Raw genomic sequence first — 15,765 nt, 5'->3', positions numbered from 1 at the left:
CTGTCATCTCTCATATAAACAGCTACTGACACCAATAATCTTTTAGCAGTATGTAAGGGTGGTATTCCTCCAACGGGCCCATTAATGTAAGAGACATTCTTTCCAATGTAAGGGACATTCTTCTTGCCTATCACTAATTGTAATAGGCATTATTCTTCCTACTGACCGCCAATGTAAGGCCCCTTTCACACAGAGTAGACTCTGTTTTGATCAGCAAGGGATCTGTCCGCTGATCCCCTGATGATCAGGACAGAGCAAGCGGATGACAGGTTCATGTTCACTCAGTTTCTGTAGAGCAGAGATGGACTGAGCCCACTCTGCTCTATAGGTAACCGGGAGTAAATGGACTCTGCTGTCTGTTTACACCCATCTGCCCTCTGCTTCGGTCTGCCTAGATGGAAGGGGCGAATCCCCTTCTTTTTTTTTTTTTAAGTGGACCATATCGGATTGAAGGTAGGCAGGTGTAAAAGGACACAAGTCTGTGTACACCTGTTGGTCCGAAGGGATACATGGATCATCTGATCATGTCCACTTGTAAAAACTGAGGGTCGGACCTGATCCGATCTTTCACATTAGAGGGGCTTTAGTTGGAGCCCTTCTCCTCTGACCACCAATGATAGGCAGCATTTATCAATTGATAGGAGTATTTATTGACCTCTAATTTAGCAACACAAACAGTAATTATTTTTCCTAATCCTTAATAATTTACTTGAAAAATTTGCTTTCATGCTCAGAGTGCTGACTATCTGTCAGTCATCTCTTTTAACAACTTCCTGGATTCCCTGCATGCTTTGCAGCTTCTCCTCTTCTCTCATTCCTTTTGTTCACATTACATTTCCTTAGAACTACATATCGCATGGTACCTTCCTGCCTGCTAGCAGTGATGTCACATGTGGTATATTACCTGTACTGGCTGTCTCCTAAAAAGCCACCTCCTCAGAACATCCAGATATATAGGTGTAGTTCAAACAGTAGGCTCTGTGAAAAGGTTGACACAGCAGTGAAACATGGTGAATATGTAAATGAAAGGGTAAACTAATAGGATTTTTACACTCATACATGAAACATGACAATTTAAAAACATTTCATAATTTTATTGAGTCACAGTGTTAAAAACCATATGAATAAAATACACACACATTTGTTACATTCGTTGATATGCTCATTAGTGCGGGGATATGGTAGAGTAGACCCAAACATGTTTCGCCCACTGGGGCTTCTTCGGGGGATTCTGATAGCCGCTAATGATCTAAAGACTATATCAAAAGATAAAATATTACTCAACTGGTATAGTGACCATAAAGGGACATGTAATGAATTCACATATTCAATTATCCTCTATGCTAGGCAATTTTCATGCTTACCCTTTACACTTATTAACCAAAAATGGGCTTGTCCGCTCGGTATCAGAGTGGGGTTCTGTGTGACCACAGGAGGTACTAACTATAATAGGTAAATATTTATTGTGTGAGTATTTTAAATTGAATTAATTAGTAAATATTAACGGGGGCGGGGTTATTCAATTCAGTATTCACAATGTGTAATATTCTGAATGGTCATGTGGGACGCCTAATGCCTAGAGCAGTGAGCAATGCCCAGCCTTACACAGACTGTATATCATAATATCTGTCACAAAGTCATAACAGTTATAGTGTGCTGCAATTTACAATAGTAGGTATAAATCTAGATGAAATGTGTATATATTTTATGCATATGGATTTTAACATTGCGAATCAATAAAATGTTGACATTTTTTAAAATCGTGATGTTTCATGTATGAGTGTAAAAGCTCAGCACCCTTCAAAATCCCATTTTGTTTGAATATTCATTCAAGGTATGTGGTGCTATAATTAGTTGTGTCATTTACCCACACAATAAAAACCCCACTATTTCATGGTAAATATGTGTTTCTGCATTCAATTAAGTGGGATTCTTCAAAAAGCTTTTTTTTCCAAACTTCAGGATCATTCAATAATAGGAGTAGGCGAGAACTAAAAATTGAAATTCAGTGTGGAAATAAATGGATGAGTCCTTTTTCCCCACATACATTTTACTAAAAAGTGTCCCTCTTTTCCATCTCATTAAGAGATGCTATGTGTATTTGTTATGCCGCGTACACACGACCAAACTTTCCGTCAGAAAAGGTCAGACGGAATCATTCCGTTGGACATTCCGATCGTGTGTGGGCTTCATCAGACTTCTTCTTTCGAAAATTACGACGGACCTAGAGATAGAACATGTTTCAAATCTTTCCGATGGACTCAATCCCTATCGGGAAAACCGTTCATCTGTATGCTATTCCAACGGACCAAAAACAATGCAAGGGCAGCTATTGGCTACTGGCTATTGAACTTCCTTTTTCTAGTCCTGTCGTGCGTCATCGCGTTCTAAACGATCGGACTTTGGTGTGATCATATGTAGGCAAGTCCGTTTCAGCGGAACTCCGTCAGAAAGACCGTCAGAGTCTACTCTGACGGAAAGTCCGGTCGCGTGTACGCGGCAAAAGTATACTAATATGTGTCATTGCTATCATTTTAATCACAATGAGTGTGTACCTTACTTTGCAGCAAAGATGATTGACCACTTTCCCAATCTGAAGTCTTTCACGATACAATGTAATCATTGTCCTGAGTTTGAGAAGGTTATCACTTCTTTATGTCAGAATACAAAAATGGAAACTCTCTGTATTAAGAAACAAATGTTAAACAGGGAACTAATCCATTTAGGTGAGTGAATGATTTATTGTCTAGTAATAATATTGTATTATTTTTTTGTGCATACACCAGTGGTGGCTGGTGTTTTTTTTTTCTTGGTGGGGGGGGGGCGGCAAAGAATCACGCCCCCCGGGGGGTCTCGTGGTCGGTCATCCAGCACTTACCCCATCTAGGTTCCTGGCGGGCAGCTCTGCGACGGGCGGGCATCTCCTCCTCCTCTGCATCACGGCCGCTTCTGCCGTACGTCTCCTCCCTCCTCCTCCTAGGCGTCCAATAGGATCTGTCCTTTCAGCCAATTGGGTGACGGGACTCACGACCCGCTTCCTGATTGGCCGGGAGGAGGATCGTTGTGAGAATAGCGAATATTCATTCTCTATTCTCACACAACTGGGCGGCTGGTCGGCAAGTAGTTAAACAAAAGTCAAAAAACATATTTTTCCATTTACATGGCCAGGTTAATTTAACCCAGCCAGCACAGAGTTTTCCCATATATCAGAGTCTGCAGGATTCCCCTTACAGTGAAAGAGAACTCTCACATAAAGGGGAATGCTGCAGATCATGATCTAAGGGGGAATTCTGATGTAAGGGGGGAGCTCTGGTGACCCATCCCGGCAGCGCTCCCACTCTTGACTCCTCTCTAAACTCCCCCTCAGCGACTGCAGACATGATAAAAGACAAGAGATGGTCAGAGGCTGCGGACATTGTACAGGAGATAGGCAGAGTTTGTGGACAGCCATATTTTTTACAGGCTGCCCCTAAATTAATGGTTCTTTGCCCCCCTTCATATCATGACCCCACCCCACTGCAGTGTCCACTACATATCACCCCCTTCCAACAGCAGTGTCCTAATATGCCCCCATCCATCAACCAAACTTTACATAGCATTAGCAAACAGGTTGGGCTGGGGGGTAGTTGTGTGGCAGGGCGGGGGGGGGGGGTAAGTGCCCAGTAAGCAAGTAGTTAATGAATAATTAGACTCACCTGTAGTTGAATTCTTCTTAATTAGGATTTTGTTGTTTAAAATTTAGCTTTGCTCTTAAGACTTTCGTTGAGGGGTATTCATTTTTGCTACATGGTCTAGGATGAATTTGTTAGGAAAAATACTTTTTTGTGTGTGCAAATTAACAAATCTTGGTTGCAATCAATGGCCCGTGTTTGTGGGAGTATTTTTTAGTATAGTGTCCCATAGAAAATTTTGATTCTGAAATGAAAGTAAAGGTTTTCTGACAAATCTGTTGGGGTGTACTCATTTATGCTGAGCAGTGTGTGTGTGTGTGTGTGTGTGTATATGTATGTGTGTATATATATATATATATATATATATATATATATATATATATATATATATATATATATATTGGAATTAATACCTTTTTGTTTTATAAGCCCATATGTGTTAATTGGGGGCTGATTATGAATAATACAGAGGGAGGACCAGTATTGGTCTTCCCAGATTTAATAGTATGATATAGTTATATACTGTATTTAAGCAATAATTCCAACAGTACATGAGAACAACTGAGAAAAAGACTTCACCTTACTTCACTTTCACCTTGCAGCTGGGCTGTGTCCACATGCTTGTTTCTGTCTAGGGTATATGAAAAGCATTTTTTTTTACCTGATCCCCCACTCCCCTGTCAAGCAGTGCTTCCCTATGCAGTGAACTGTCCCTTCCCAGCTTTATAATCAATGCAGGGCTATGGTCCCTGCACTGGTCTTGATGACGACAGAGGATCTTAGACCGCTGGACCATTGGGGAGAAGAGGCTGCAGGGATCGGCCTAGCAGGGCAGAGGAACCTGCAGGAGTGGTGGATCGGGTAAGTAAAAGTGCTGGACCCCTAGAAATAACAAGCAGTTAACCTTTGCAATGACAGGTAGCCCCATAGAAAGGGAGGACTTTTACTTTTCCTGGAGTTCAGTTTTAAGAAACTCCACAGTAATTCACCCAAGTGTACTTTAATCTTTTACCTCTAGCCATTTACTATGAGTTTGGAAACATGGCACCGAGTATCATTTGACATGATATATTGATCATTAACTTCACAATATAACTTACATTTTTCTTTCTGTGTTTATTGTATTTTTTCAGCTTCTGTATTACCCTCTCTTAAAAATCTAAAAATTCTGGAAGTTGACGATCAATATTCAGTGGACGTTGAAGCATCAGAAACATTTGGTATTACAATTATGCATACAATTCATTTATACTTAATAGATAATCATTTATATTCATTTCCTTTCCCCTTTCTATAGTGCTCATATACAGGATCACATTATTTTGCATTACACAATTATTACAACTGGAGCAGAATTGGAGCGGTTTTTTTGCAGATGTCTCTAATTAGTGATTAAAGATCCTATCCTATCTATACACATGTATACATTCACTATACTGTTCCTTTTTTGTAATTAAAGCGTTTGTAAAGGTGTTTTTTTTTTTTTTTTAAAATAACAAACATGTTATACTTACCTTCACTGTGCAGCTCGTTCTGCACAGAGTGGCCCCGAACCTCGTCTTCTGGGGTCCCTCGGCGGCTGTTTCAGCTCCTCCCCGCAAGCATTCACCACCTTAATGCGAGCTCCCTCGCACGGTGGTGAGTGCTTGCGGGCGCGCTCCCGTGATACAGCCGGCGGCTATAGCCGCTCGCTGTATCACTCGGCCCCGCCCCCCGGCGCGCCGCGTCATCGGATGTGATTGACAGCAGCGCGAGCCAATGGCTGCGCTGCTTTCAATCCATCCACTGCAGCCAATCAGCGGCCAGGGTGAGCGGAGGAACAGATGTCGGGAACGCGAAGCTGACTTTCGAGGCGTCAGGTAAGTAAAACGGGGGGGCTGGGGGCGGCGGTTCTGTCAGAAGTTTTTTCACCTTAATGCATAGAATGCATTAAGGTGAAAAAATTTTTACCTTTACAACCCCTTTAATAATACACATTTACAAATTAAAAAAACAAAGATTGTTATCCTATTATGATAAAAAATGAATGATCACTTTGTTTTAAGTTTTGCATAGAATAAAAAAACAAATTTGGTACAATGGAAGAATTTCTGTTCTAAAACGTTAGATTGCTTCCTGTGCTCTAAGACAGGGGTCTCCAAATTTTCTAAACAAAGGGACAGTTTTCTTTAGGGGGGGTAAAGAGTAAACAATGCCCCATCTATGGTATTAGGAGAAAAAATAGTGCCAATTTTTGGTGCCAGTAGGGGGAATAGTGCCCATTATTAGTATCAGTGGGAGGAATAGTGCCCCAGAATTGGTGTCAGTGGGAGGAACAGTGCCCCCATCGTTGGTGTCAGTGAGGTGAATAGTGCCCCATTGTTGGTGTTAGTAGAAGGAATAGTCCCATATTATTGGTTTAACCACTTCCTGACCAAGGACGTCATATGATGTCCTGGACTTTGAGTGGAGATATCTGAATGATGCCTGCAGCTATCTTTTTTTTTCAGCAGGCGATTCCCTGCAATGTAAAAGCCATCATAGCGGTGCTTCTCTTGGCTCGCCTGTGCGACCGGCCGCCGGAGAATGAATCCGCCAGTGGCGGTGGTTTACCATAGAACTGACCACAGACCAAATGGTCCCTGGCCATCTATATGACCGTAGGCCAGAAGCGACATTATGACGTCACTTCCGACACCGGCAGATGTAAAGACTGCCGTTTTTTTCGCTGGGAAGCCTGAGATCGTTTTTTTTTTATCTCAGGCTTTCCAGCATAGAAGAGAGATGTGGAGACTTTTAGACCCCAGATCTCTCCATAAAAAGAGGACCTGTCATGCTCTATCCCTATTACAAAGGATGTTTACATTTCTTGTAATAGGAATAAAAGTGATAAAAAAATAAAAAATTAAAGGGCAAGTGTAAAAAAATAAAAAATAAAGTAAACAATAAAACATTTTTTTTTTAAAAAAGCACCCCCATCCTCTAGTGCTGGCAAACAGAAGCGAATGCATATGTAGATTCCGACCACATATGTAAACAGTGTTCAAACCACATAGATATCGCCACGAACGTTAGAGCAAGAGCAATATTTCTATCACAAGAACTCCTCTGTAATTCTAAACTGGCAACCTATAAAAATTTTTAAAGTGTAGGATATGGAGATTTTTAAGTACCAAAGTTTGGCGCCATTCCACAAGTGTGGGCAATTTTAAAGCATTATATGTTAGGCATCTATTTAGTCAGCGTAACATCATCTTTTTTCTAATTCATGAAAGTGGTTTTTTTTCTAAAAAAAAAAATTGGGTGTGAAAAATTGCTGCACAAATACCATGTGGCATGGAAAATTAAAAATAAAATCCCTAGGGATATATATATATATATATATATAGCGCCAACAGTTTACGCAGCACTTTACAATGTATAAGGGGGACAACACAATTACAGTACAGTTCAATACAAAAGGTACAGGAGGGCCCTGCTCGTAGAGCTTACATTCTAAAGGGAGGGGGTGGTGGTACAAAAGGTAATAGCTGCAAAGAATGATTTGATGGGGGTGGCTCAGGGACAGTTATGTGGGTGTGGGATAGGCTTCCCTGAATAAATGAGTTTTCAGGGATCTCCTAAAGGTGGACAGGGTAGGGGCTGATCGGACGTACTGGGGCAGGGAATTCCAGAGGATGGGAGAGGCTCTGGAGAAGTCCTGAAGGCGAGCATGGGAGGAGGTAACAAGGGAGCTAGAGAGCAGGAGGTCCTGGGAGGAGCGGAGGGGGCGATTTGGGCGATATCTGCAGATGAGGTTGGTGATGTAGATGGGGGCGATGTTGTGAATTGCCTTGTATCTTATGGTTAGCATTTTGAATTTTACACGGTGGGGTAGGGGAAGCCAGTGAAGGGATTGGCAGAGAGGAGCAGCAGTCACGGATCGATTAGTGAGGTGTATTAGTCTAGCAGCAGCATTCATAATAGACTGAAGGGGGGATAGCCTGCTTAAGGGTAGGCCATTAAGGAGAGAGTTGCAGTAGTCAAGGCGGGAAATAATCAAGGAGTGAATAAGTTGCTTTGTGGTGTCATTAGTCAGGAAGGGTCGAATTCTGGAGATGTTGCGGAGGTTAAGGCGGCAGGATTTAGCCAGTGATTGGATATGGGGGCTGAAGGAGAGGTCAGAGTCAAGGATTACACCCAGGACCCTGCCATGTGTGGAGGGACCAATGGTTGTGTTGTTGATATTAATGGTGAAGTCACAGGAGGGGGACCGTGAAGGAGGAAATATAACAAGCTCAGTTTTAGAAAGATTAAGTTTGAGGAAGTGGTGTGACATCCATACCGATATGTCATTCAGCAAGTTTGAGATCCGTGAGGAGATAGTGGGGGTGAGTTGAGGAGTGGAGAGATAGATCTGTGTGTCATCGGCATAGAGGTGGTATTGGAAGCCATGGGAGGTTATCAACTGGCCCAGGGAAGAGGTATAGAGCGAGAAAAGGAAAGTCCCAAGGACGGAGCCTTGGGGTACCCCAACAGAAAGAGGAAGGGGAGCGGAGGAGATGGAGTTGTAAGTGACACTGAAAGTGCGCTGAGATAGGTAGGAGGAGAACCAGGATAATGCAGAATCACGGAGGCCAAGGGAGTGTAATTTGCTGAGGAGCAGCAGGTGGTCAACTGTGTCAAAGGCAGCAGAGAGGTCTAAAAGTATGAGTATGGAGTAGTGGCCATTGGTTTTGGCAGTTATTAGGTCATTGGTGAGTTTTAGTAGGGCAGTTTCAGTAGAATGTTGTAGGCGGAAGCCAGACTGTAGGGGGTCGAGAAGGTTGTTGTCTGTGAGGTAGCGACTCATTTGGTCATGAACAAGGCGTTCGATGAGCTTGGAGGCAAACGGGAGAAGGGAGATGGGTCTTAAGTTATTCAAACAGGTGGGGTCTAGTGAGGGTTTTTTGAGTATGGGGGTAACCAGTGCATGTTTGAGCAGGGAAGGAAAGGTGCCGGAGGAGAGGGAGAGGTTGAAGATGTAGGTTAGTTAGTTGAGGATAGAGTGGGAAGGTGGTCGCAGTAATTGAGAGGGGACAGGGTCCAGGGGACATGTAGTGAGGTGGGCCATGGAGAGGAGTTTATCAACTTCTTCTGTGGTAACTGGGCAAAAGGAGGAGAGTATTGAGTGTGGTGTTGGACCTGATATGTTGGGTAGGGGAGGAATTTGAATGCTGGATATCTCCTTGCGAATTGTGTTGATTTTGCTATTGAAATGGTTGGCAATATGTTGAGCGGTAAGCAAGTTGGTGGGTGGGGGCAGTGGGGGGTGAAGTAAGAAATTAAGGGTAGAAAAGAGTTGACGAGGTTTGGATGAGAGGGTTTTGATGAGAGTGTTGTAATAGGTTTGTTTAGCAGTGTGGAGGCAGGAGTTGTATTTGAGAAGGACAGATTTGTAGAGGGTAAAATCTTGCAGGGATTTAGATTTACGCCATGCTCGCTCAAGAGCACGGCTGTGTCTCTTGAGACTTCTGGTGTCGTCTGTTTGCCAGGGTTGTGGCAGATGGGGCCTGGTTCTGCGTGTAGAAAGAGGAGCAAGTACGTCTAGGGAGGATGACAACGTGGTGTTGTAGATGGAAGTGGTTAGGTCTGGGCAGGACAGGGGTGCGATTTTGTCATAAAGGCCATCAGTAGCAGAGTGAAGAAGGGAAGGTTTGAGGTTGCGAAGGTTCCTGCGGGTAGTGGTTAGTGGGTTGGCAGCATGGGATATAGGAGACAAGGAGAGTGTGAAACGGATAAGGTTGTGATCATAGAGAGGAAAATATATATATGTATGTATATGTATATGTGTGTATGTATATATATATATATATATATATATATATATATATATATATATAAAATGTTTGGGGTTCTGAGTAATTTTCTAGCTAAAAAATTATGATTTTTACATGTAGGAGAGGAATGCCAGAATAGGCCTGGGCTGGAAGTGATTAAGTGGCAAGAATTCTGCCCCATTTTTGGTGTCATTGGCAGAAATCATGCCTCAAGGGTTAGATAAAGACAAGTAAATGGCCGCAGTTTGGAGACCACTTTTCTAAGAGATAATGCTACCCTATAGACTTTTGTGCTTCAGGAAAAATATTAGTAAAAATGAGGCTTATATGTTTTGTGACTGGGGGATCTTCTTACAGTATTTCTACACAGTGGGACAGACTCTTCTGTGGGATTTTTTTTGTTAAAGACTAACTCCAGCCAAATTTTTTTGGTAGTTTTGGATAGAAGATCTGTCTGATATTTATTGCTGTCTTGGTCCCTAAATAGACATTTTGCTTTTACTTCTTGGGCAGTGTCACCAAGACAGGAAGTGGGATGGTTTTCCCAGTGGCCAAAGTTCTAACCTTTATCTGTTCTACTATTTTAATTGTATTGGAGAAATGTCTCCTCAATTCCTATTCGTGTGTGTGTGTGTGTGGATGAAGTAGAGGAAGATCTCCCTGAAGGAGAAAACGAAAGCAGTAAAAACCAAGGTTCCCCTTCCTCACCCCAAAATTAAAATGAAAACATTGCCTGAAGATGGGCTTTAAGAAGGGAATACAAAGAATTATTTACATTTTTCTAAATATTTTATCCCAGCCAAAGCTTTAGCATCTTTAGAGAAGCTTGAAGAATTCATTTTCCCAAGAGGAACTGCAGTAAGGCAAACAGTGTCCTGTTTCATACAGCAATTGAAGCATATGCCCAACCTCAAGAAGCTGTGCATAAACCACAGACCACTGACGGACAGCAGCCTGCTAGAGCTTGGTAGGTTCACAGTTGACAAATAACTAATGGGAATGTACAACAAAATGACTATTTGTGCATGACCAGCTTTGATTACTTTACTTTTGATACACATAAACTACCCCCTTACCTCCTAAAAGCAGCTGGGGACCCCCAGGTCAGAATTCTTGACTCTTGGTGGGTTGCAAGAAATGTTTGGAAGGTTAACAAAGTTTATTAGGACCATAAACTCAGATAGGGATAGGGGCACAGGGTAGCCAATAACAACAAAAAATGCAGACTCCAAACTCTACTTAAGAGTTAATACAGAAAAAGGGTCTTTAAGATGGAACCGACACTGCACTCTTCACACTGGGACCGCCTGCAATGTCCATTGGTAGTAGCTTCTACCCAGATATTTCAGGACATTCATTAGTCGTGAAGTCTTAACCCCTAGTGTTCCAATACAAACAGCCACCTTCCTGCTCTATTTTCCCCTGGATGTACCCTCCAGCAGGACAGCTGACTCCTGCTGCTGTCATTCATAGTCAAGAGCGAGCACGCGTGGGTGGCCCCATAGCAAGCTGCTTGCTATAGAGGCACTCAACAGGGGGAGGAGCCAGGAGTTCCGGCAGGGGACCCCAGAATTGGAGGTTTAGGGTTGCTTTGTGTAAAGTCATTGCACAGAGAAGGTAAGTATGACAATTTTGTTATTTTTTTTTTTTTTTAAATTACCTTTAATATCACTTTAACCACTTAAGCCCCGGACCATTTGGCTGGCCAAAGACCGGAGCACTTTTTGTGATTCGGCACTGCGTCGCTTTAACTGACAATTGCGCGGTCGTGCGACGTGGCTCCCAAACAAAATTGACATCCTTCTTTCCCCACAAATAATGCTTTCTTTTGGTGGTATTTGATCACCTCTGCGGTTTTTATTTTTTGCGCTATAAATAAAAAAATATCGACAATTTTGAAAAAAAACGCATTATTTTTTACTTTTTGTTATAATAAATATCCCCAAAAAATATATTAAAAAAACATTTTTTTCCTCAGTTTACGCCGATACGTATTCTTCTACATATTTTTGGTGAAAAAATCTCAATAAGCGTTTATTGATTGGTTTGCGCAAAAGTTATAGCTCCTACAAAATAGGGGATAGATTTATGGCATTTTTATTGATATTTTTTTTTTACTAGTAATGGTGGCGATCAGTGATTTTTTATTGTGACTGCAACATTATGGCGGACAGATCGGACACTTTTGGCACTATTTTGGCACCATTCACATCTATACAGCGGTCAGTGCGATTAAAAATGCATTGATTACTGAGTAAATGTGACTGGCAGTGAAGGGGTTAACCACTAGGTGGCACTGTAGGGGTTAAGTGTGTCCTAGGGAGTGATTCTAACTGTGGGGGGGGGGGCTATGTGTGACATGACACTGATCATCGCTCCTGATTACAGGGAGCTGTGATCAGTGTCAGTGTCACTAGGCAGAATGGGGAAATGCTTGTTTACATCAGCATTTCCCCGTTCTTCCTCTTCGTGAGACGGTCACGGGTATCCCCGCGGACATCAAGTCCGCGGGACCCGCGATCACACTCATGGAGCTCGCACGCGCCCGCAAGCCGCTTCTTAAAGGGCAACGTACAGGTACGTGATTCTGCCCATACGTGCCCTTCTGCTGCAGTATATCTACGTGAAGCGGTCGGCAAAGCAGTTAAATATACTGAGTATACTTGCTAAAACAGTAAGTAAAATTGATTGTAGAAAAGACTGAACCTTATGTGACTAAGATAATGAAACCATGTTGCTTTGTGTATTGTATTCACTTTTCTTATTTTTGTCTTATTCCTTTTTAATACTATTATAATAATATTACTTTCTTTACAGGCAAAGTCTGTGCAGATGGCTATGTAAGAAATTTGCAAGCTTTGGATCTGAACCATAACCAGGACATCACTCAGTCTGGATGGAGAGACTTCTTAAATGTTATAGATAATGTGCCAAAATTACAACATTTTGGCATTTCCAGACCCATTCAAGTACAATTTAAGACAGAACCTGTAACGCTGATTGCCTTAATTCGATGTGTATCTAAACTCCATAACCTGAAACAATTGGACATGTTTGGATGGCTGTTGGATGAAAAAGATCTGGAACTTCTTAATGAGATGAAGTCAGAGCATCCCAATGGAAATAATCTAACACTGTTTTGGCAAACAACGCTACCATTTCACCCAATTATAGAGAAATAAATGCACTTTTTTGTGTAATTGCTGACAGCTAGGGAAAAACTTTAGTGTATTTTCAGTGAGACAGAATCATTTTGAGTAATTATCTTATTGTTAACCTGATACAATTTTGTATATTATTATTATACAGGATTTATATAGCGCTGACAGTTTGCACAGCGCTTTACAACAGTAGGGCAGACAGTACAATTACAATACAATTCAATATAGGAAGATTTAGAGGGCCATGTTCATTAAAGCTTACAATATGTACTTTCACATTTTATTTCCAATATTTTGCTGATTATTTTTCATATACAGACTTGTACTGTAAATTCCCCCTCTAGCAGTTATCTACGTTCCAGGTAATGTGCTTAGCATTTATGATGATAGACTGCTGAGACAAAATCAATTAGCTGTATGTGGTCTTTATCTTCTGTTTAATTAGACAGAATGCATAGAGAAAGAAAATGGCAAAGCATAATTGCTGTATAGCCTTAGTAAACAGAAAGTAAAAGGTTTATATGGAATGAACAAATATGGTTTCTCTGGGTACACACATAATGAAAAAGTGTACCAGAAATTAGATTTTTGGAAAATCATATACATGTGTTGATATAGCAGTATACATTAGGCTCATTTTGCATATCTAAAATAAATGAAAATACTTTAGATTTCCTTTAAAGGGGTTGTACAGGTTTGTTTAAAAAAAAATAAATAAAAATAACAAACATGTCATACTTATCTGCTCTGTGCAAGGGTTTTGCACAGAGTGGCCCTGATCCTCATCTTCTTTTTTAAAAGGTTTTTTATTTGCCAAATGTACATACATGTCAAGAAGTGTATCAAAACAGGGTACAGTCTGGAGTGTATCAAACAATATATTTGTTAAAAAAAAATTCTCTCATCTTTATGGCGTATTTCAATCGTACATTTAGCTTTTTTTGTAATTCAAAAAACCATTAGTCATAACATGTGCTCATATAAATAAGAGACACAATGATTATATAATTCAACCCAAAATCGGAGGTAAACTCCCCCATAAACTCTTGTGCTGTGTGCTGTTCTCCATCCAATACCAAGATCTCGCAATTACCGCTCACATTGTGTACTAATTCCCCCTCCTAGTGTTATAAAAGAATTAGCTTAGGGAGGCGTATGCGCGGCAGCTCACGAGATGGCCGCCGGCTTCTAGAGCTCCACTCCACCATGGCCCACAAATAACCAGCAGAATGAGCCACCACACCTATTGCTGGGACCATTAAGCATTGGAGACCCCTGAGAACCCTCCGATGACAGCGGCACAAGCCAGGAGGAACCTCATGAGCCAGATGTCCGTGGTGGCCGTTCCAGTCAGCTATGCTAAGATGGTGACGGCTCCACGAGGCGCACACAGCACGGAGGTATCAGACGAATCCATCACTGATCAGGACTTGATACCACCACATTCTTCAGGCACTGCCTTCTCTCCCCTGGCAACATCCCCTGCCTCCACAGAGTCCCTGCTGGGCAGAATGAGCGCCGGTCTCCCGCCCACCCCCATGCTAGACCCACATACAGGCCTGCTCCTGTCTGTGAGTGAGGCAAATGCTGCAGCTCCCATCCCCAATGACTTCCCTTCCATGATGGAGGCTTTCTCCTAACTACTTTCAAAAAGCCTAGCCCTAAGGGCCCTTTCACACTGGGGCGGGGGTGGCGGCAGCGGTAAAGCGCCGCTATTGTAAGCGGCGCTTTACCATTGCTATTCGGCCGCTAGCGGGGCGGTTTTACCCCCTGCTAGCAGCCGAGAAAGGGTTAAAAACCACCGCAAAGCGCCTCCGCTCCTTCACCGCTCCGAAGATGCTGCTAGCATGACTTTTTTTCCCGTCCTGTTAGCGCAACGCTCCAGTGTAAAAGCCCTCAAAGCAGCGGCACTTTCGGGTTGGTTTGCAGGCGCTATTATTAGCAGAATAGCGCCTGCAAACCGCTCCAGTGTGAAAGGGCCCTAAATGCAGCCCAAATTACCTCATCCATCCATGCTGACCTGCAGCAATTGGGGATGAGAATGGACAATATTGAAAAGAAAGCTGATCAATCTGTGGCACGGATTAATCAGAACTTAGCCAGGATCCAAGATCCAAGATTTTTCTACTGGAAAGCAAAGAAAGGGGGGGGGGAAGCTATGTACCAACCCAGGGTGGGACTTTAAATGAGGCGCACATAAAATTAATTAAATTAAAAAAGGGGGGATTTGTGGGACTTTGATTGAGGTACAAGACTTGGTGAGAGAATGTTTAAAAAGATCACATGTTTATTATCATGGAAAGTAATACAAATATGGGTCATAGGATTGCGCATAGGTACAAAATACAGCATGAATAATAAGAGACATAATGACCATATCAACTTGGACACGCATGACAATATGACAGTGCATATATCTAACATGGTACATCAAGGATGCGACATAGTGTCAACCTAATAAATACATGGCAATAATAGAGATCAATGAGCAAATCCCATGAGTACATATATGTAGTAACAGTGGTGGAAGCGGCAAAGTGCATATAATGACAAGATGTCAATGAGTAAGGGTGTGATTATTCAAACTTGGTTGGTTGCTGGTGGAGATATGTGTAGGCATCCTAGATAGTCCAACGCGTTTCGTGTTTATACACTCATCAGGGGCAGATGCTCCCAATAATCTAGAAAAAATGATGAAATGTTCAATCCAATGTAGTACTAGTGATAGTAAAACAGAGGCAAAAAAAGGCCCATCCTAAGTACTTACGTATAGAAACTGGTAAGCAAAGAGGATATGTGGAGTATGGGACCAAGTCCAGCAGAAAAATGTCCATCCCGGAAGCTGGGGTATAGTGGGGCCGCATGCAGTTGAGGTGTGTTACACAGGGCTGCCGAGAAGGAGGGGTGAGTGGTATACTCCACATAACATGTCATGATATGCCAAGGGTGCAAAGAGCCAGCATATGATCTAAGTGAAATGGATAAAAAATCCACATTAGGTATATTGTACCCACTGGGGGAATATAGCGGCATGATGACTAGTGTTGAGATTACCTTGGTGGCAATTTGGAGAGGTGGAGGATCCCTGTGTCATCTGGTATATGACTCACCATGGGAGTCATGGCTGTGTGCGAGCGGCGTGTTAAGTACCCGCCG

At 42.2% G+C, this 15,765-nt stretch overlaps 1 protein-coding gene across 6 annotated transcripts in view; it reads left to right on the top strand.

The window, feature by feature from the left end:
• Window positions 1–13,388, top strand: part of LOC141135138 (baculoviral IAP repeat-containing protein 1e-like) — a 116,087-nt gene extending 102,699 nt beyond the window's left edge. For 4 of the 6 annotated variants that reach the window (XM_073624409.1, XM_073624407.1, XM_073624404.1 and 1 more), the window contains 4 exons: window positions 2,568–2,726; window positions 4,805–4,891; window positions 10,248–10,415; window positions 12,266–13,388. In XM_073624409.1, coding sequence (XP_073480510.1) covers window positions 2,568–2,726; window positions 4,805–4,891; window positions 10,248–10,415; window positions 12,266–12,630 — 779 coding nt within the window. In that variant the 3' untranslated portion in view covers window positions 12,631–13,388. The remainder of the gene's footprint in view (window positions 1–2,567; window positions 2,727–4,804; window positions 4,892–10,247; window positions 10,416–12,265) is intronic. The other 2 variants (XM_073624406.1, XM_073624405.1) reach the window with 2 other exon arrangements.
• The last annotated feature ends 2,377 nt before the right edge of the window (window positions 13,389–15,765 follow it).

This window comes from Aquarana catesbeiana, linkage group LG01, assembly GCF_042186555.1.
Source record: "Aquarana catesbeiana isolate 2022-GZ linkage group LG01, ASM4218655v1, whole genome shotgun sequence".
Lineage (NCBI taxonomy): Eukaryota > Metazoa > Chordata > Amphibia > Anura > Ranidae > Aquarana > Aquarana catesbeiana.
This window is presented reverse-complemented; position numbering and strand designations above follow the sequence as displayed.